Source organism: Peromyscus californicus, unplaced genomic scaffold (assembly GCF_007827085.1).
Source record: "Peromyscus californicus insignis strain IS unplaced genomic scaffold, ASM782708v3 Scaffold_6__1_contigs__length_162567912, whole genome shotgun sequence".
NCBI lineage: Eukaryota > Metazoa > Chordata > Mammalia > Rodentia > Cricetidae > Peromyscus > Peromyscus californicus.
In genome coordinates this window covers 83,074,926-83,098,511 of record NW_026294584.1, presented here as the reverse complement: position 1 = coordinate 83,098,511, position 23,586 = coordinate 83,074,926, and the positions used below count along the sequence as shown (strand labels likewise).

The 23,586-nt window shown below is 40.0% G+C and overlaps 1 protein-coding gene across 1 annotated transcript in view; it reads left to right on the top strand.

The window, feature by feature from the left end:
• Window positions 1-23,586, top strand: part of Il23r (interleukin 23 receptor) — a 64,464-nt gene that overhangs the window by 8,075 nt on the left and 32,803 nt on the right. Inside the window, exons 4-6 of the mRNA XM_052721960.1 lie at window positions 5,764-5,887; window positions 13,087-13,247; window positions 16,018-16,163. Of these exons, the coding sequence (XP_052577920.1) occupies window positions 5,764-5,887; window positions 13,087-13,247; window positions 16,018-16,163 (431 nt within the window). The remainder of the gene's footprint in view (window positions 1-5,763; window positions 5,888-13,086; window positions 13,248-16,017; window positions 16,164-23,586) is intronic.

Sequence of the window (23,586 nt, the reverse complement as noted above, 5' to 3'; positions counted from 1 at the left end):
ATGAGCTTTGGGGCTGAGTTCTCAGCAAACTTACTTCCTATTAAATAGGTCAAAAGGGGGGGCTTGAGGGTTTTGTGGTGCTCTAGAAAGTACACTGCTTTCACTGGGCCACTTTGATACAAGATATTTGTTCTGTAAGCTTTACAATGTCAAGTAGTCATCACTGTTTTGAATGGAGTGATTACAGGCATTTTGGCACATCGTGGAAGGTAGAGGGAAAGTGGGTCAGTGTTTTCCCTGAAACTATACAGGTCTTTCAAAGTCTTTCTAATGAGTGATTCCTGAAACACCACTATCACAGTTTCCACTATAATCCATAATCTTACATGCTTCTTAGATTCTTATCTCTGATTAAATGAAAACATACTATGGGAAATTTGTTCAAATAGGGGTCATTGAAAAGTGTCAAATTAAATAAACCATGTAAGTGGTGTTTCCACTTAACCATTTACTTAAAATTTTAAGCATTTTTGTCTTACATGTTTTCAGTCTTTGGCCTATACTTACGATGATGAAAGAATTGTTAGATACTCAAAACCCTGAATATTTTCAGTGTTGCTCCTTGTGTGGATAGCCTAGCTTGCACCTTCCTGCAGTGGCTTAGTGATCTCCACCTGAAATTTCATGCCTCTCTCCATCTTAATTCTTCTCATTATCCTCTTTTTAATTCGCCATTCAATTCATGGGATAAACTTCAGTGATTGTTTTACAAATGTACCCAAAAATGTGCTAAGTACTAGAAATGCAAAGTAAAGAAAACCACAGACCCTGCCCCTTCAGAAGATCTTAGTGGCAAAGGATCTTTGGTTAGACTGAATTAGTAAATCTCCTGGTAAATGATCAGAGAGCATCCTATAAGGGTAGAAGGGTGGGATAGATGTGAGAGAACAAAATCTTAATCCTCTGTGTATTCTGGATATTCTCAAGAAGTGGACAGCCAGTTTTGTTCTTGGATAGCTATAGCCTAGCAGTGAATCTAACAATGGGATGTTCCTCTTGGGACTTTACTCTCTAGCTCCTTATTCTGCTTCCCACTAACACACATTGCTCACTTAGCCATGTGACAGAGTTGTCACTTTTGTCTTTTCCGAAGTTGTTGCCAACCATCCATTTGCAGTCCTGACCATTTGCTTCATGGAAAATAGTGTGAAACAAAGTCCAGAAAGTTGACATGTGTCTTCTGTAATTGTCAAATTACAGGGCTCTCTGTCTAAAACCACAGGAAAAAGTAGCAAAAATAGAAAAACCCCTACCAAGCCCACGAGCTCATCATTCTACCCATGACATAATTCCACTGTTATAATCCACAAGCTCTCACAACCCAGTGTACAGAATGATGTAAGGTACTGTTGCCATGCTTACCTCTTTCAAGTTCAAATGAAACTTCAAGATTTCTTTTCACTTGTGGGAGCCCACGTTTCTCACTGGAACCTAACGCTACCACTCGCCGAACTCTTACAAAGCATTTTCATGTCATCATTGCTGTTTGAAAATAGCTTTTAAAAAGAAGATTGAGTTGTTTGTATGGGTTTCTGTGTGAGAATGCATGTACATATGTGTGTGAAGGTAGGAAGGCTCGAAGAGGTCACTGGGTATTTTCCTCTATCACTCTCCTTCTTTTTCCTTTGAGGCAGAATCTCTCTCTGAACCCAGGGCTCACATTTTCTTGGCTAGGCTGGAAGCCAGCAGGTTGCAGTTATTCTCCTGTTTCTGCTTCACTTGGAGCTGGAGTTACAGATGTGCATACCATGCCTAGCTCATTACATAGGTGTCATGATCCAAACTCCAGGCTTCATAATAATGCAGCAAACACTCTCAAACACTGGGCAACTCTATAGCCAAGAACACAGCTTTTAATAGTAAAATTGATTACATTCAACATACACAGTTAAAAAGCTTTTGATGAGCAAAATAGAAATGCCTGTCAAGCACACAAGCCCATCATTCTACCCATGACATAATCCCATCTTAACAATTGGAAATGTGTCTTTGAAGTTTCAGCATTTCCCTTTCTCTTTCTCTCTACGGAAGCCACTGCAATATATCACTTTGTAACATACTTTTTAAATCACTTTATCATACAGTCATCACACAGTAATATATTTCTAACAACTTCTAAGACCTTAAAGCATTGTCAACAACATTGTTTTAAGGTGTATTTTAGGAGTATATTATAGTTTGCACAGCCTTGTGTTGTAACATTGAGGGGTATTCCATGTTTTTCATTATTATTAACACTACTTTGAAGGATAGTTACATACTCTTATCAAGTTATTTTCATATGTGTGTGGATATTTCATTAAGAATGCACTCCTACCTGTAAAACTGCTGGGTTGCATGGTATTGTTCTCACTTGAAACATTTTAGTTATATGTTTTATTTATTCTGTGTGCACATGAGCACATGTATGTGTATTTATGTGCCTATGCATATGCCATGGCATGCATGTGGAGGTCAGAGGACAACCCCAAGGAATCCATTCTCTCCACCATATGGGTCTTGGGGATCAAACCCAGATTGTCAGTTTAAGCAACAAGCAACTTTTCACACTGAGGGATCCTGCCAGCCCTGTTCTCGCCTTTCCCTGTTATAATACACAACGGGTAAACCTCAGAGGTTATCCAAATTTGTACCCATACCGGAAATGTGTTACAGGATTTCCATAAATTCATTTTAATGTTTTATAATTTATAATACCATTTTTTTAAATCTTTGCCAATTTGATGTCTCTAAATAACTTTTTGAGGTTTTCTGTTTTGTTTTGTTTCGTTTCATTTCGTTTAAGAAAATGGTCTCACTGTATAGCTCACTGTGTCTCACTATGGCTGACCTGGGACTCACTATGTAGACCAGGCTGGCCTTGAACTCACAGGGATCCAATTGCCTCTTGAAATAACAATGTAATATTCTTGGTAGACAATTTGCAAATACCAAACTGTCTGTGTCCTTTTCGTGTTAACTAAATTTGCTCTTTGACAATTTCATACACACACACATATTCTGATGACTCTTAACCTCACTGTCTTTTGTCTACTCTCCATCCCTGTCAACCCCCTCCTCCTCACAGGTCTTTTCCCCATATTCATGTCCTTTTGTTTTGTGATCTACTGATTTTAACCAGGGCCATCTGTGTGACCATGCTTTGAAACTGTCTGTCGTGCCTTGTGGGCTCACTCTCGGGTGCATAACTGAAGATAGTGTTCACCCCTAACCATCAGTAGCCAACAGTTCATCAGCAGTAGAGATCCATGAATCCATGATTGTCTGTGGAATGGCCCAAGCTTTATTCTTCATAATTCTCCCCTTCCAGCATCCACCAAAATTTCTTCCCTTTGTCTTGTAATTTTCAGCATAGTCATCTCAGGCAGGAGTTTATCTGGAGGGGAAAACCGAGAGAAGTGCCCCAGAAATGTTGAGATACAGCAAGCACTTACTCAATATCCTCACGCTTGTTTGAAAACATCAATCCTGGGAGCTTATTGTTGAACAACGTAATTGGACATCTGGATGTCATTCGATGGTTTCTGGGGTTACATGTGCCTCAGAGACACTGAGGGTCCAAAGACTGTCATCAAAACTCTTTGTCCTAGGCTGGATTCACCCTCAAATCCAGCACCACTAAAAGGACTGTTCACTGTGACAGGAATGTCACAAGCAGCTCAGCTCATGTACTGCATAGAGAGAAACGGAGGGAGAGAGCAGCAGGGAGAGGGAGAGAGTGGGGATAGGGAGAGGGGGAGAGAAGAGGGAGAAGAAGAGAGGGAGACCCTTAGAGAATCCTTATTGGTTCATTCTGAGTCATGAGCTCATTCCCAAGAGAAATTCTCTGATTAGTCAGCTTAGGTCAAGGGCACCCTTGTGCACATGACCTAGTTACTGACATCCCTGGGCTAGACTTGGGTGGAGAATGGAGCTGAGGAGACTGGGGTTAGTGTTGCTTCTCATAGGAAAAATGCTAGCAGACAAAACAAAATAAAACATGAGGTTATGGGGAGGACAAGCAGAACCGGGGTGGGTGGGTGGGCGTGGTCAGGGATGTGGGAGAGAGAGCACATCTTGAAATAGTTCGATGAATACCAAAGCTTTTTTTTAAAAAAAAAAAAAACCTTTTTGATGTGGCAATGGTAAAATCTACATAGCATAACCTACTTATTTTCGCCAGTTGTAAGGGTTTGCTTCAGTGGCGGTTACTGCATTTGCTTATCTCCTTCCAGCACTCTCTTTCTAGGACTCTTCTTGTCAAAGGAAACTGTCTATTGAATAACAACTCTCTCATCCTGGACCTCAACACACTGCCTACCTGCACAACAGGCCACCACTGTCATTCCACCTTTGGTTTTGTGAATTTGACTATTCTAGATACCATTTCTAAGAGGAACCATGCAGTCTTTTGTGTCTGGCTTATTCTGTACCGTGTCCTCAGGTGTCATGCATATTGTAACATGGTTGGAAGTTTCCTTCCCCTTACTGCTGAATCACATGTGAACAGCAAACTTTCAAGGGGGAAAGTAAAATACACACTCCACAGGAGGAAACAGTCTTCTGGACCAATAGGGGAAAGCTGGAGAATCTCTCACAGAGCCTAAGAACAAAGGCTTGAAGGAGAAAGTAGGACAAGGCTCGGCTGCTGCAGAGGTCAAGCTCTGTCACACTGATGGAATTCTGATGGGGCAGTAAGGAATTTTCCAGACAGAAAGTTCCTGTGACCTTAACAACTGTGGCTTCAGCAGAACTGCGCAAACTAATCCTGAAAGACCAGAGGGGCTGAGGAGATGGCTCCATTGGTAAAATGCTTGCCATGAAAGCATGAAAACCTGAGGTTAGATCTCCAATATCCACATGAAAGCCAGGCATGACGATGGCTGCCTGTAATCCCAGTATTGAAGAGGCAAAGACAGGAGACTCTCTAGGGCTTGCTGGCCTACCAGTTTAGCCAATCAGTGAGCTTCAGGATCAGTGAGAGATCTTGCGTCAAAACAAACAAACCAACAACAAAAAAAAATGGCAACAAGAACAGAAAAAAGGCATGAAAGGCTGCAGAGATGGTTCAGGGGTTAAGAGCACACATTCTTCTTGTAGAAGTCCTAAGTTCAGTTCCCAAAACCCACATAGGGCCATTTACAACTGCCTGTAACTCCAGCTCTAGGGAATTCAGTGCCCTCTTCTGGCCCCCAGAGGCATCTGCACTTACATGCACAAATTCCCACATAGTCAGACATACGTAATTTATAATAAAATACATATTTAGAAAATAATATGGAAAGTAATGAAGGAAGACATCCAGTGTGGCCTCTGTCTTCCACTTGTACCAGAATTCTCACACACATAAGTACACACAGACCACACACACACACACACACACACACACACACACACACACACGCACACACACACACACGCACATACACACATGCATTCACACAAAAATATGTATAAGAATAATTTTTAATAACTTGATTAAAAAGTAAGAAAGGTAGAGTGGTAGCTGAGAGGAGATAGGATTGGAGAATTGGGGGGTGGGGACTTGCTTTATTTGGATGGGAGGAATCTGACCTTGTTAGTATCCCCAAGGAGTAGAGACCACAGGACAGCATAGTGTGGGAAGGACCAATGCTTGGTGACAAACTGGGTACAAGGTAGTAGTAGTGGAATGAGGAGCCCATGGGTACTCAGTGCCAAGTGGCCCAGTTTCCCTAGGAAACTGACGATTTATAAACTACCTACTTTGTCAAGAGCAACTCTTAGTGATTCACTTTGTTGCAGATCCACCAGATGCCCCCAGCCAAGTGACATGTGTCATCTACGAATACTCAGGGAACATGACGTGCACCTGGAACACTGGGAAGCCCACCTACATAGATACCAAGTATGTGGTGCACGTGAAGAGGTAGGTTCTATGGCACTATCAGATGCATATTCTACTGCCTATGGATCCAACAGAGACCAAGACCAGCCTCAAACCTGAGACACCTATGTTTGTTAGGGAACTTAAAACCACTCCTGGGTCACTGCTGTTTTCTGCTTCATGGGACAACAAACTCTATGACCAACTCATTCTTCTCTCTTGGTAGTAGCTGGTAGCAGGAGTTAAAGAGCCCATTTTAAACCTAAATTTCAGCCCTATTCTCCTTTGAGGATTAGGATAATGTACTTAGTCCCTCAAAATTCCCATTCTTCATCTTTAAAACGGGCCCCCAATGCATGCTTGTTCCAATGAGTTGAGTGATTCTGGCTCAATGATTCAACTCACATGATGGTGCCAGGTCCTTAGCAGTAAGATCAGGGGAAGTATTAATGATTAATTGTGACCTTCAAGTTTTAGTTCTAATTTAGGTAATACAACTCTAGCTTAAATGGGAATTAAAGTTCCAGACAGGAAAAGTGGAAAGGAAAAAAGATATTCTCCCATGGACTCCTCCTCCACAACTCTGAGCAGAAAAATGCCATGTGTCTGTCTACTCTATCAAGCTGGGAACCTGGCAAAAGGCATTACAGAGCAGCCTTATGACTGCCATCCAACACTATTGCCACTATATGTCCTCAGAGATGTTGTTAGCCTTGCTGGATGGCTGGCTCTCAACCTCCTGTGGAATGAGGACAATTATTAAAACAAGGATGAAACAGGAGATATCTTAGCCCATTCATGTTACTATAACTGAATGTCAGTGACTGGCTAATTGGTAAGAAATAGAAATTTATTTCATATAGACCAGAAATCAAGATGTTCAGGATCAAAGTGCTAGTAGATTTGGTGTCTGTCACTGGCCCATTCCTCATAAGCAGTGTCTTCTGTATGTACTCAGATGAGAGGAGGAAAAACAACTCCATTCCTTCATAAGGCATTGACATCATCCTTGAGGGTGGGGCCCTCATTACATCATCACCATCTAACAGCTCAGTCCCTTAAGACTCTTGCACTAGAGTCTGAATCTTACATATGAAACTGACCCATTGCTCAAGAGAGGAGCTAGGTTGTAGCTGGAGTTTTTTCTCCGGGTCCTGCCAAGCCCCAGTAGTCCAACAGCCCACTTGTAAAATAAACACACAGACGCTTATATTATTTAAAAACTGTATGGCCGTGGCAGGCTTCTGGCTAACTGTTCTTATATCTTAAATTAATCCGTTTCTATAAATCTATACCTTGCCACGTGGCTCATGGCTTACTGGCAACTCTACATGCTACTTGTCATGGCGGCGGCTGGCAGTGTCTCCCTCACTCAGCCTTCCACTTCCCAGAATTCTCCTCTCTCCTTGTCCCGCCTATACTTCCTGCCTGGCCACTGGCCAATCAGTGTTTTATTTATACAGAATGATATCCACAGCACTAGGTCTCAGCATGTGAGTTTGGAGGGACACCAATCAGACTATAGCAAATGGGATTTGAATATTATGGTGCACTCAAAACTGTCTTCCTAGGCTTATGTGATTTGCCTTACACCAAGCCTGATTCATATAAGAGAAGAAAGATTAATAAATGCATCAACAATCATTTACTGAGTACTGTATACAATTTTATTTTCAAATAATTTTGGACAAGTCTAGAAAATGATGCTTGATGTGTTCTAATATGAAAGATTAACTTTATAGCTATTGAACATAGATATATCATTATATATAAGCAATATTCCAAAATCTGGAAAAAATGTAAAATCCAACACTTCTAGTCCTGAGCATTTTGAATAAGGGAAGTTAACTATAGTTAAACTCTGGCAAACCCAACTTGTATTTCAAATTGATGGAGTACAGATCAATGTAATTTTATTGAATTTTAAAGAAGGCACAGTGAGACTGGAAAGATGGTTTAGCAGATAAGAGCATTACTGATCTTCCAGAAGACCCAAGTTTGGTTCCCAGCACCCATGTCAGATGGCTAATAACTGTAACTCCAGCACTAGGTGATCTAACTCTCTGGCCTTTATGGGTACCTGCACTCACATACCACCATGTACACACACACACACACACACACACACACACACACACACATTCACATACTCACATGCACACACACACACACACACACACATCATTAAAAATAAAAAATAACAACACTAAATTCTTTAGATATGACAAAGCATTGGAAAAAATTATCATACAAATACATGTTTTCTTCTAGCAAATTCAAAGCATGCTTTCCAATAAGCACAGACAAACAAAAGGAAACAGGCATCTAATCATCTTCTAACTCATGGGGAACACAATCATGAGCTGAAATAAGCTAGAGAAAGAAAAGCCCACTTCTCTAATTAAACTGCCCAAAAGGCCTTTTCCCTCCAAGAAAAAGCTGAGTTATACTGAATGCTGTGGGCATTGAAAGCGGAAAGTATGCAGCAAAGAAAAAAAAAAACCTGTGCAGATCCTGGCTTCTTAGGGTATTTCCATTTAGCCAAACAGCAAGAGATCGGCATAGGCAAAGTTTCACTTTCAACTCATGTGCTTCTGTGTTCCAGTAAAACCAACACACTGTGAAGCCTGCCGCCATGGCCACCTGCTTTTTCACAGGAAAGTGGAAATCCTTCAGTGGCAGGACAGGGGAATCGGAGGTCTTCCAGTGTTGCACCTTGTCCAGCAGAACTGAGTCTGTGGCTGTAATGGCTCTTCTCCTCTCTAGTGGTGCTCCCACTAGACAGAACTCTGTGTTATTTTCCTGTGTATCAATGGGTGGTGCTGGGAAAAGACTGGCCTCTGTTACTAAGTGTCTTCCTACTCTTGGCCCCCTGTCTTCAGCAGGCCCTTATAAATAGACCATCTGTGAAACTCAGCAGTGTCTGACAGTGCCTTCTAGTTGTTAATAGTTGTTGAATAGAAATGAGTGAATGGGACCCTCAAGATGGTTCAGCAGTTAAAAATGCTTGTCTCAGGCCTGACAACCTCAGTTTGACTCCTGAGACCCACAAGGTAGAAGGAGAGAACTGAATCTAAACATTGACCTCTGACCACAATGTCATATGTGTACCTGTGAGTATACACATACAGAAATAAATAATAAACAGATGAAAAAATATTTAATTTCAACAAGTTTTAGGAAGAGAAATGGATCAGTGATAGCCCTCCACTCTGTCCCAGCCAAACCAATTTTTTTTATTTTTTTTCTTTATTAAGAAATTTTCTACTCACTCTACATACCACCCACAGATCCCATCTCCTCCCTGCTCCCATCTCCCAGCCCTCCCTCCCAAGCCACCCCACATCCCCACATCCCCCAAATCAAAGTGTCCCATGTGGAGTCAGCAGAGCCTGGCATACTGAGCCTAGGCAGGTCCAAGCCCCTTCCCACTGTACCAAGGCTGTGCAAGGCATCACACCACAGGCACTGAATTCCCAAAAGCCTGCCCATGCACCAGGGATGGATCCCGATCCCCCTGCCTGAGTGTTCCCCAAACAGTTCGAGCCAAACAACCGTCTTCTGTATCCAGAGGGCCTAGTCCAGTCCTCTTGGCCAGCCAAGCCAATTTAGCAAATATTTATTTCCTGTTTTATGGAAGGCCCATCTTAAACCCTAGAAGTTAAAGGGGGAAACAGACACCAACAAACCCAAGATCATAAACATTTGGAGGTCAGCGGTTCCTCTTAGATGTCCAAAAGGCTGCTCAAAGGGAACATTTTTCTAAATCAAGCACCAGGCTCTTCTTCCAACTTGCTTCCAACAGAGTGTCAGTCTTGGAGACCAGCATTTTTAACTGCTGAGCCCCATCTTGTAAAGGAAAACTCTCTTGCTGTTTGGGTCACATCCTTAGCACCCCATGCATTTCTCCTTACAAGACTTGAGGTCTCAATATGTGTGGTAAAAGAACTAGCCACAAACCAGCTAAGAATGTGTGTGTGGTTTTCTCTAACTGGAAAATAGTCAAAGATGCCCCACTTAGCACTTACCCTTACCACTAAGCATAGCTGCTGGTCTCGTTTTCACGTTTGAATTCTTATTTAACACAGTTTAGCCTATTTTCCAATAAGTTCTCTGTTGATAAACTTATGACCCCTCGTATTTCAGAAAGAATATAAGGCACCTATATAACTATCTAAACACAATGACATAATTTAACTTTAGATACAAATTTGATATATGTATGTGTGTACACACACACACACACCAAGCAGATGTGGTAGTGCACACATACTGGCAATCCCCAGCACTTGGGAAGCCAAAGCAAGGGGATTAAGAGTTCAAGGCCAGCCTGAGACACAGAGCAACCCTGTCTTAATTTTTTAAATTTCATTTCCATTCATAAAAGTGACATTACAAATGCCTTTTAACTTGTCATAGTTTAATGAGTCCTACTCCTTGCTTTCTCTCCTCGTGCATCTACCTTCATTCATTATTACAATGATGCCATCTTTCCTATTTCGCAGAGGAGTAAAGTGAATTATATTGGGGTTAAGTAAATTATCTTAAGCCTCACAGCTTATGAAGGGAGGCAAGAGGCAATATGGGAAAACACTGGAGCTTAAAGCCCGAGTTGCTAGGGACATGTTATTTGGTTCTACCCCTGTGCCATGTGTCGGCCTGAGAGAGCCCTTTATCAACTGCTAAGGTGGCCTTTGTATGGCAGAACATTTCTGTGGTGTTGTAATTCATAAACTCATTTTTAAATGAAAGCATAAAGTTAGTTCCTCACATCTGTGTCTCTGTGAATAAGTCACATGAATCAAGTTCTGATTCTTGCTGAGGTATTAGGAAGCTGCAGAAATTCAGGAGTTGCTAAAAAGTCATGTAATATACATGGAGCTAGAATGGAACTCTAAGCATGAAATAACAGTAACTTTAAAGCTCTCTCTTCCTCACCAACCCTATGAAAGCAGTCTCCTAGAAGAAAAAAAGTTGATGGTGTTAGATAAAGAAATCAGGCCAGTCCTTGCCTCAACTCAGCGGCTCAAACATCATAATTGGAATAGTACAATAAAAGGGGGCAGGTGACTCCCACAGCACCCCATTCCCAATGAATGGTGATGTGCAGATCTGTGAAGTATTTCCATTTCTTAAAAATAGGAATTTGGGGGCTGAAATGTGACTCAATTAATGGAATGATTTTCTAGCATGCACAAAGCCCCAGGTTTAACCTCCAACTCTGAATAAACTGGGTCATCTTCAGCAACAGAGGTAGTTTAAAGGACAGCTAGAGCTACATGAAACCTTGTCTCAAAGAAGAAAAAGCCAGGCGTAGTGGTGCAATCCTTTAATCCCATCACTTGGGAGGCAGAAGCAAGGAGATCTCTGAGTTTGAGGCCAGCCTGATCTACATAATGAATTCCAAGTCAGTCAGGACTACATTTGAAATGAGAGAGAGAGAGAGAGAGAGAGAGAGAGAGAGAGAGAGAGAGAGAGAGAGAGAACCAAAACATTGTATGACTATTTCAGAGTAGAGATTTAAAAATAGAGGACCATGAGACGGCTCAGCAGGTAAAGATGCTCTCCACCAAGCCTGATGACCCGAGTTTGACACTGACCCACAGGGTAAAAGAAGAACTGGCTCCCACGGGTTGTTTCTCTCTCTCTCTCTCTCTCTCTCTCTCTCTCTCTCTCTATCTATCTATCTATCTATCTATCTATCTCTATCTCTCTCTCTCTCTCACACACACACACACACACACACAAACTCAAACATGTCTTCATCTCTTGAGAGCTAGAAGACTCCTACTCTGGTCTGCTTCTTCTGTTTGCTGTCCAAAGGCAATATTAGCTAATAAAACTTGACAGTTTAGCACAAAACAAGTGGAATTCGTCAGGATTAACTGGCTGACTAGAAATCCTCAGCCATACAATGCAAAAACATTGATGTGATTCAAATGGTGTTTAGTGGTTCTCTATACTGCCTAGTCCCTAACTCCTACCATTATCTTCTTCATTGTCTTGCATAGCAAATGACTCCTCCTCCTCATTTAATCAACTACCTGGTACAATCTATTTTCTTATGTTATTTTTGGACATAGAGTCTCCTTGTAGCCCAGGTTAGCCTAAGGCTCTCTGTATATCCAGGAATGACCTTGAAAATGAGATTTGCATGCCTCCATCTCCCAATCATGCTCAGTTCTGTTTTCAAAATATGTCATGGCCATCCTCACTGACCCTCAAGACTTACAATAGTTTAATTCTGGATGATCCTGGACTATTGTTCTTTCTCCTGCACCACTTTTATTTCCCAGCAGTCTACCCTTCATTAAGATGCCTCTGAAACTGCCCAGCCGATCCTATATGCTCTCTTCCCCTCACATGGCAAATCCCAACCTGCCGGCTCCTCATTAGAGGGTCTTTTGAGCGTGGCCTGCTCCACTCCCAGCTACTTCCTGCCCTTTCATGCTCCCTTCCATGCACTTGCTGAGCTCTCATATCATCATTTCACTTAGTTGTTTTACAATATGCTGGGTTTTTTCTCCCTGCAAAGTTGCCCTTCCGCACCCTGCTTCAGCCTCTCACCCCATCCTGCTTCAGTCCCTCAACCCATCCTGACCCTCCTTTCACTCTCACCCTTACCCAATACTGTGGCAGAAATAAATGTCCAGCTGAAAAGCCCAATGCACTGAACCTCTGCATTGTCCCTTCATGGTGGTGGTTCATTCATGTCAAGCTGTGGACAATGCCAAGTTAGTCATTAATGGGCACTGTGAGCCCAGCGCCCAGTGGGGTACTGTGAGCACAGTGCCCGGTGGGGTACTGTGAGCACAGTGCCTGGTGTCCACAATACACAGAAGAGTTCATGAAAATACTTAATTTTTTTAAATGAGAAAAGAAATATAACTTAAAATTTTTAATAAATAATATTAATATATAAGCATACAAATAAACCAACATATATGAACATATGAATATATGTGTGCATTTTGTTTATATGTATATTTTGTACATAACTATATAACCACTTTTATTTTTTTAGTAGAGGAGGTCTACAATGGGAAAAGTATTTGGAACCCACCAAAGTTAAACCGTGGCCTGTGCCACCCTTGAATTTGTTTTTAAAAATTCAGAAGATAAAATAAAGTTTGATTCATGATTTTGTAACAAGTTGAGTTCTGAAATCAGGTGAAAAAGATAGCATTCAATGTTTCTGGAACAAGTAAACTACATCAATATAACTGTGGGTTTTCTTATAGTTTAGAGACGGAAGAAGAGCAACAGTATCTTGCCTCAAGCCATGTTAACATCTCCACTGACTCATTGCAAGGTGGAAGGAAGTATTTGGTATGGGTCCAAGCTGTCAACGCCCTAGGCATGGAGGACTCACCACCACTACAAGTCCATCTGGATGACATACGTAAGGAATGAGAGATGCTACATGTCTTTTATTACAGACAACTGATTTGCATTGATGGCATCAAGTGGTCTAAATCTGAACAAAGCACACCTAAAGTCCCTGCAGATTACAAGCCATGAAATTTTTCTGGTGTTTTTCCACCTGGGGAAATTCTGCAATTGGGCATCCTTCTAGTCTCATTTCTAGATGGCAGTGGTTTTAGAAATATGTTTTGAGAATTTGTATTCCAAAAGCCAGAGAGACTGAGAGACATGAAATCTACCTTAAAAGAACTTGCCACCCTTCAAGGGCAGGTGGGAAAAAACAAGGATTGTACTCAGATATGATGAACCTTACATTATAAAAGGCATGGCATACTAAAATTCTATGCTCTGTGTACTGTGTGTCAGGGAGGGCCCTTTTCAAGTACATAGAGATTGCTGAAAATTGTATTGATGTCTCTGACTTCACTAACCAAACTGGTGTTAGCATGTTTTAACTTGAAATATTTAGACCCTACCTTTTAAAGGTTACAATATTTAATAAGCATTTTTATTAACTTAACCTACAGTATTGTTTTCATTATTATCTGAGCATGTGATTGTTTATTCCCTTGTTGGAGATTTATACTGTTCTAGATTTCCACCATCATAAAGTATAATGTCATGATAATTAGCTAAGGTACTCTTCAAGGGTAAATTAGTTTATTCAGACTTAGCAGTACAATGTGAATATGTATGTCATTGTAAACTATATATGAATTGAAAGAGGATGAGGCAAGAAGTTTCAAAGGTAAAATAAGGATGGCTATATAAATTGTTTTGCATTAATGACCCTTGCCTACAGGGATTAGTAACAAAAGTGGTGTCGACCCAAACAAGGCCAGACAGCTGAAGGACAGACATTGCACAGGCATTTTCTGTGGAACGTTAGGGTTCTAGCAGAGTATTTTGTGACCAATCCTGTAACCATACACATGGTCATGAATTCCTTTCCCTTTCTATCCTCATCCCCAACTTTACGTACTTATTTTTTGTTAAGAGGACTTAGCACAGTTATTATATTTGATTCTGATAATTTTTACAGGGTTCAGAATGCTTAATGGTGCTATTCTGAATGACTGCACCAAATTCAAGTGGAAGACAGGAGGAGGGATATAAGCTATGGCTTTGATACACTTAAAAAGTTTTAAGTGGTCCCAGAGCCATGTAGGTCTACTTTCTTAACTCCAGAAAAATTCAGAAACTGATTGCTATTGAAACAAAGCTTGTCCTAGTAAAAGGAAAACAACTGTGTAATTCGGGTGACATAAATCAGCTGCAGTGAGCTCTGGGAAGAAACTAATTTCACTGTGATGTTTATGCTGTTTAGTCCTGTATAAAACATATTTGAGTTTTATACTTCTCTATAAGTTACCTACCTGTGTACATAATTTTAGGTAATTGTTAATTAAACAGTAGCTTCCCAAAGTGCATTCTATGAAGTTAAAAATGAATAAAAATGAATTAATTCATAGAGGATATTAAGCTGTAACAATAGTTCCTGAAGCCTAAATGCAGGCTTCTGAGTTGATAATTTATCTAACGAAGACAAAGGTTTTCACCTTTATAATATACATATAGAATAAATAAAAAGTATCAATAGTAATTCTGTTCATATAAAGAAATTTACAGGGGCTGGAGAGATGACTCAGAGGTTAAGACCATTGGCTGCTCTTCCAAAGGTCCTGAGTTCGATTCCCAGCAACCACATGGTAGCTCACAACCATCTATAATGAGATCTGGTGCCCTCTTCTGGCCTGCAGGCATACATGCAGGCAGAACTCTATACATACTAAATAAATTTTTTTTAAAAACTTACAAATGGAAAAAATTTACAGATGTTTATATAGTTTAGAAATATGAATATTCTAGCTACTACACTATTTCTTCTAGAATAACTATAAGGTGACCCCTCAGAATGTCAGTCCCCCTTTAAGGACACACAATGTCTTACTCTTAGGGAACTTGTTTATTACAATGGGAGAAGAAAACAAGTAGCAGCAGATGTAAATATTCACAGATTTCCCTCTTCCCCAACAGAAGAAGAGTGTTACTGTGAAAGGTATGTTTAACAGCTTGTCAAGGAAGATCATCTGAAATAAATACGGATGCTGTGTCCGCTTACTGTTACTGTGACAAAGTACCCGAGATAGTAAACTCATAAGAAGGAAGGATGTGATACAGCTTGACTTTTTGGCAGTGTCAGTCCACGACTGGTTGATCCCGTTGCTTTGGGCCCATGGCAGAGAAGCACGTCACGGTAGAGCCTATGGTGGAAGAGGCTGCTTACTTTATCCTTGCTAGGAAACAAAAAGAGAGAGAGGAAGGGCCAGAGTCGCAAATATACCTCTTAAAGTCACACATCTCTTATGATCTAAGACCTCCCACTAGATTATACATCTTAAAGTTCCTGTCATCTCCCAGTGGTGTCTAGGTGGGTATAAACCTTTAACACATGAGCCATTGGGAATTTTTAAAATCCAAGCCTTGGAAGAAGAAACACCTCCTTTATCTTTTTTTTATACTCCAGATAATGAGGCCAGCAGCTGGAGCTTCATTAGACTTATAGGAAGTACTTTTCTCTTACATAATAAATCAGAAAATAAGATAAGGTTCATCAGCTGTTACTTAAATTATGAATTTATGTAATGTTGTATTTTGAATTTTGACATGTTTATATATTGATGAAAAGCTACCAATTTCTTCCTGGGGAACTTTTTTAACCACAAATATTTTGTTTCTTTTTCTAGTAATACCTTCTGCACCTATCATTTCCAGAGCTGAGACTGTAAATGCTACTGTGCCCAAGACCATAATTTACTGGAGTAGCAAAACCATGATTGAGAACGTATTCTGTGAAATGAGATACAGAGCAACAACAAATCAAACGTGGATTGTAAGCTAAGTTTTCATTGTTCCTTAGCATGTGAGGAAATGACTTAGAGAAAAGCCAATTAGCAGTGTTCAGACTGGACTCAGGAAGGATCCGCTTCTCGCACTTTTGACTGATAGGACATTTGAACTACTCTGATTTCAGTGATTACTGTGTGCTTCTGAATGGGGTTGTTTCTTGAAATGATTGTCTGCCTTCTGTAAGTTGCTAAATAGGCTGAATTTACAACTAAATAAGATTATCTTTAGTTCCTTAGGATTGTCTCTTAGGATAAAATTTACATCCTCATCCATGGGTATAAAACCAAAGCATTTTATGCTGAAATTTGACAGCATGGTGGGTAGGAGAGATTCGGAATGGAGATGTCTGTTTTTCAAATGCAAATGTGTAATTCAGGAGCTGAAGCAGTGTCTCAGTGGTTAAAGGCAATGCCATTGTTGTGGAAGACTATAATTTGGCTCCCAACAAGATACCCAAAAATGGGTATCTTATCACCTTCTTTAGACCTTAAGGGCACCTTCATACATGTGCATGAATACAACACATACACATGAATAAAAACAAATCTTTAGCTCTCTTCCTCTTGCCAGAGGTAGTGCTCATCTCTCTCTCTCTCTCTCTCTCTCTCTCTCTCTCTCTCTCTCTCTCTCTCTCTCTCTCTCTCTCTCCTTCCCCCCCTTTCTCCACTCTCATCCCCAGGGATCAATCTCTGCCCCTTTCTCTGCCCCCTTCTCTCCCCTCCCCTCAATAAACCTACTACGTGGGGAAAAAAATCTTTAAAAAGTGTACAATCAAACTTTAAGATTTATCACTAGTATAAGCTTTAATCTTAGATGAGATTAAAGTAAAAGTGAATTTCTGGACAAACTAGCAGAATTTAAATACCAAGATTAAATGACCAAGTATTTTAGGAGGAACACGGTTGGTTTGCCATCAAAGCTTTTAGGGTACAAGTCTAGGCCTTGGCAGCCTCAACAGTCTAAGCTTGGTCACTTGTGAAAGTGGGCGTGTGAAAAGAAGAGACTCATTGAATGCGGCCACAGTAAGAAAAAACTAAAACTAAAGGATTCAATAACCCCCACGTCCATCTTCAGGGTACTGATGATAAGTTTTGGTTTAAATAGAAGGAAAGAGACATGCATACTTACCCAGTCCTTGTTTAGGTGTGATCTCATTAATTACCGTCTCAGTGCTGGTCCTGCAACATGGTCCAACAATGTACTTATTCTTAAAGTGTGCTTCTCAGGAGATTACTTCTGCTCCCAGGAGAGGCCTCCTCTTCACTGAGGTGTGTCCTCCCCTTCACTGAGGTGTGTCCCCCACTTCACTGAGGTGTGTCCTCCCCTTCACTGAGGTGTATCCTCCCCTTCACTGAGGTGTGTCCTCCCCTTCACTGAGTTGTGTCCTCCCCTTCACTGAGGTGTGTCCTCCCCTTCACTGAGGAAGTGTGCTTTTCTATGGACCTGAGATGCTTTCTGAGTTCACGGTTGGGTGGAAGCTAGTGGGCTGCTAAATTAACAGATTATGAAAGGGTTTTTGTTATTGTTGTTATTGTTCATGTTTTCTGTTTGTTTATCTGTTATTCACAAGATGTTAGTTCTGGCACAGAAATGAGCAAGGAATGGCTATTTCAACTAGAACTAGCCCAAGATAAGGTAATTAGCCTATGGACCTGCCACATTCCAACCGCTCCACAACCCTGGAACTCTACCCAGCCAGTCAGACTCTGCAGGCTGGGCTTCTTTACAGGAGTCTTCATTCACGGTTCCCTTTCTGGACAAGCACCACATTTTGGGCATGTGGGGGCACATATTGTTTATAAAATATTATAAGGTCCCTCATAGCTGGGAAGGCTCATTCCTAGGATCTGACCTAGATGAGGCTGAGTAGTGGGCAGGACAGCAGGCATCAGGAGAGAGGAACAGCTGGGAAAGGACATTAAGAAAGAACATCCAGCCGGGTGGTGGTGGCACACGCCTTTAATCCCAGCACTCGGGAGGCAGAGGCAGGCGGATCTCTGTGAGTTCGAGGCCAGCCTGGTCTCCAAAGTGAGTTCCAGGAAAGGCGCAAAGCTACACAGAGAAACCCTGTCTCGAAAAACCAAAAAAAAAAAAAAAAGAACATCCTGGATCATGTCAAAACCGTTAGCTTGTGAGCCGGATTTGACTTATTTTTTTATCCCCTCAGTTTCTGACGTCACACTTGCATGTGACGTCAGACACTGTACCTAAAATTAAGTAATCAGGAACACAGTCTGGTCTAATGGAAGGAAGAATACAGATGAGACAATATTTCAAAAGTAACCAAAATGTACATATTTTTAACAAGATTGGCTACATAATCTCCCCATATTTACAGCTATTTATACTCTATAAACTATCTTACTTATATTCAAATGGTTAGATTTAGGACTTTCGAAGGAGTCACTGTAGTATTGTCCCTTTTTTATTTGTAAAATATGAATATTGTTTAATTAATTTTTTAATTTTGGCTAATTGTTCCATAGGACATTTTAGATACTAATAAAATCAAGGAACATCAGTATTTAAGGTTGAATGCTGTTATTAGAAATTGATGTGTTTTGCATCAATTTCTCAAGAAGAGTTATCCCAAATATTTGGGTATCTCTAGTGAAAGTAAGTGGAGTTAAATTTTAATTTAAAAGCTATATTTTTTGTTTTAATTAAATTATATTCAATGAAAACCCTTGAATCTTTTATATATTAATTTTGAATAAGGCAGGGATTTAGGGTAAGGAAACAGTTATAACAAAAAGGCATAACCAAATGTAAGGAGATAATATTTTCATTTAGACCTTATATTTTCATTAAAACCAAGATTAGTATTATTGTATCATTTAGAAATATATCAGGTAGAATATTAGATGTCATAAACAAAATTTTAACATCTAATCACAAAAAAATTTAAGAAACATGAAGGTGAGAGAAATGTAAGTCACTTGGAGTACCTGATGGTCAGGGACATTAAAGATTAGTGCCCAGCATTTTCAAAGTCCACGTGAATGTGCTATCAGATGATGTGAGAAAGTTCACAGCCTCTTAAAAGTGAGTTAGAAGTCCCTGGACACAGTCCTGATTTTTTAAGTAGAATGGAGTCTTCAGTGTGATGTCTTTTCTTTTTTTTAAGCTGGTGAAATAATCTAGTCTTTTATCCTCTGAACAAGACTCTGCAACTAATTTTGAATGTTAGTTGTCATAGTTGAGTATTTTACCATGCTATGTGTTATGTTTCTCTAATAGACCAAATCTTACAAACAGATTTAACACAGTTTAATGAAGATTAACACAGTATAAATATTCTAAGTAGGCATCACCCTCTAAAGAGAATGTTTTTATGATGAAAACAATGACTGATTATCTAAAAAGCAAAGGTTTCATCCAATGGGAAAACATGAAAAAACTAAAATTTAATTACAGATTTTTAAATGTTCATTTAGTAAAAAGATACTAAAAGCAAACCAATACTTATGAAAACATTGTTGTAGAGAATCAAGCATTAAATTTATCTCAGGGTATGGAAATAACCCTAAATAATTTATAACCTTTATGTTATCTTTAACTTAAATATGAAATGTTTGTTTTAAAACAACCTTTTACAACATACTTTAATCTTAACATTATTAAAAAATGTAGAAAACAATTTTAATGTGGTGATTTTAAATGAAAGCTCAGGAGGTTGTATCTAAAACACAGAAAGCAAATGGAACCTTTAGATATCTAACAATTATAAAGACAGGTAAAGAACATTAGTTTTTGTTGTCTTCCCAAATACAAATAAATAACTTGTTAAAGATTTAAGTTATTATAACACATACCTTGAAGTGCTTTTTTGCTAGAAAAACATTTACTTCTTATTAGTGTTTATGAGACACCCAGAGCAAAATAAAGTTTGGCATTTATGACTTTATTATTATTGATATTTTAAATAAAGTTCAAAGATGAATAATATTTTAAAATGTATCATTATGGTGTAAAACATTAAGATGATCTGCAAATTCTAAGATGTTTGTATAAATCTTGACATAGTTTTTTTAATGAGAGTTGAAAATGTATATTTAGAGTTTTTCTCTTACTTAAGCCTGACTAAAATAAGGATCTTGAAAACTTTGGTTGGTTGGTTGGTTTGTTGGTTGGTTGGTTGGTTGGTTGGTTGGTTTTTAAAGACACAGTAGTAATCAAAAATATCCTTAAAATTCTTTAAATGTTTGTATTTATATGTACATCCCCATACATATACAGCATATCTAAGGTACAGACAGAGTTGGTGAAAAGAATCTGTGTTTGCAGAGACTAAATGACTGATTGGAACTTCAGCACTGTGGAGAGACTGGAATGTTGCAGGTCCTGAGTCTAATCACCATGTCTTGGGCTAATTCTAGCCCTCTGGCACAGACATTCCCTGCCCACCTCTGTGTCAGGAATTTTAATTTGCACATCTTCAGGATGCCAAAGTAAGCATATTTTTATAGCAAGTCAGAAAAGGCAATAAGTTATTCAAAGGTTTCATTTTGTCCCTCTGGTCAAGTGGTCCCTTTTGTCTCTGCTTACCTCCTGCACTTACCTCATTATGGCCTCTGTGTAAGGGGAGGGGCGTTCACACACACTGAATGTCATTGAGTCTTACATTCCTCCCAAGTCACCATATGGATTACATCTAGGTTACAGTTTAACTCAAAACAAACTGCTAAAAGTTTGCTGGGCTTTTTACAATGTGTTCCTTCAGACAGCTTTCAAATTATGAAGTACAAATGTGCCCTATAGTAGAGAATGTTGTGTGATGACATTTTCCTGGGGAGATGCAATACATACACTCACAAATAGGGGAGTGATAAATTATAGATAGATAAAAGATAAATAGATTATAGATATAGATAGATTAGAGATACACGATAGATATAGATAGATAGATAGATAGATAGATAGATAGATAGATAGATAGATAGATAGATAGATAGATAGACAGATAGATAAATAGATAGATAGAGAAGAAAGAAGTCTATTCACAACAGAAAGGGAACCCATGAAAGAACAAATGAAAGATTACACCAATGTCCAACTTAGTGAAACAATGAATTTTGGGGGGGATTCCTAACAGGAACATAGGTGAGGAGTTTCCCACAGGAGCAGGGATGACTCAAAAAGCTGCATCACCCAAAAGCCCCAACACTGCTGATGACTACTGAAAGCATCCACCCTAGAGCTATTTTCACAGCATTCAGGTAACTCAGTCTCTTTGTGAAGCACCCAGCACCCAGCAGTCCCTCCCCCAACAGCCATTTGCTCATTTTTATGCTGGGGAGGAGCTCTGGGGCATCTTCCAAGAATCTGTTCTCTTGATCAGTGGAGTGACTTTTCGTTTACCTCCTAAACTTCATAAGCCTCCCCTCCCCCATGGAGGGAATTGTTCAGAGCAAACTGCTATACAACAAATGTAAAGGTGCCTCTATCCACCCCTCCTTTCCCCATCATATTCATTATCTCCTGTAATCCTCACAGCAAACTCCCAACAATTCTTTAGGACAGGTCACATTAACTCCATTCATCATATAAATGAAGTTAGTCTGAATGAGACAAGGCAAGTGTTCCTATGTTTACAGTTAGTGCCTAGGTGCCTCTTTCAAACTCTGTTTTGCTCCAGGTATCCAGTGAATAGTCAGAAAATGAAAACAACAGGTTCCAATCCAAAGCCCACATTCCATCCCCTCTACTGTGCTTCTAAAATACAGCCACTAGCACAGAAAAAGGTGGACTGCCATTTCTTTCTATAATTTTCCAGTCAAGTCAAAGATAATCAGGATGAAGCTTTGTTTTGTATTTTCATCTAGGTCATTCGAGTACAAAAGAATGGAAAGTTGAAAAGGGCTACACCTTTCACCTCTCGGTTCTGTGGTGACACTGTCTCCATTAGGCTAGCTGGAGGGCAGTGACAGGCAACTATCTAAGGAAAGCCTTGTGGCTCAGATCACAGGGTCAAAGCTCTGTTCCGCTTTCAAGTTGTGCAGCCTACAGCAACCCTGCTGCCAATTGTGAAGTTAGTAGATGCCTTGGTTTGCTGAGCTTTGTGATACCGTCTGAGACATTTACCTAAGAGGATGTTAGGTCAAATGCAAAACTTAAGACTGTTAAAGGGGGTAAGAAAGCCCAAGAAAACACGGGGTATAAACGACAACATTGCATCTCTCCACAATCAGGATGTTCTGATCAGCCAAGATCTAGCAATCTGCAAGACCTTTAATAGAAATTTAGCTTCCTCAAAGAACTTCAACTCACAATCTCTTCTTAGATTCCAAAATTGGGTTGAGATATATGAGGAAGATCTGAGAAAGTCTCAGAAATTGCAATAGGAAAATAAGCCAGCCACAGTGTCGTCCTGATTACAAAATAAGACCAGATCTCCTCGATGGTTGTGTCCAAGTGAGCTACGTCAATGACATAGACACGTTTGTATCATTCCACATCAAAATTATTGAATAACAATAAATATACAAGTTTACAAATTCATGTACACTCACTTCATTGGCCTTAGTTTACCAAGTGTAAATGTAAACTACATTCTCTGGCAGGGAATGGCCCCTCTTTTTGGTTATCAGAACAGTGAAACATTGGTCCCTAAGCTGTTGGAATTCACCCCCCCCCCCCCCGGAATCTTTTGCTAGGATCCTGTGATCCTAGTCCCAGCCAAAAGGGGGAAATCTGTCTCCCAAAGAGGATTGAAACCGCTTTAACAAGTTGTCAGACTCTTTGAAGGACAGATAGAGCCATGACAGTGGTGATGAGTGGATCACACCTTAATCAGAACTACTCAGTAATGCACACCTTTCGCCCTTTATTTGAACCTAAACTTCTTGTCAGACCCCTTAAGATGTACTGGACCTCCTTGTTCTCCTCTCAATGTGGCCATATTGAATAAATCACCTCATCCTGCTTTTCATCATGTCTCTGTCTTTTCAACTGACCCATTGTAGATGGGTAACTGTGCCTAGCTTAATTGGACTGCCAGCCTTATTTAGGCTATGACCCTAAAAACTTTGTTAACAGTTTCAGCAAGCCACGGCCACCAGGATAAAAGGACACATTTGGAGTGTGTGGTAATTTGAATGAGAAATGTTCCCCATAGCATCTGAACACTTGGTCCTCTGTTGGTGGTGATGTTTGGGTAGGTTTAGGAAGTATGGCCTTACTAGAGGAAGTCTGTCACTGGGAGTGAGCTTTGAGGTTTCAAATCTACATGCTGATGCCAGTTCACATCCTTTGTTTCCTGCTTGCAATTCAAGATTGAGCTCTCAGCATTCCGGGGTAACTGCCATGCCTCTGCTCTGATATCATGGACTCTTATCCCTCTGGAACTCTAAGCCAGATAAGCTCTTCAATAGGTTGCCTTGGTCATGGTGTTTTACCACAGCAAT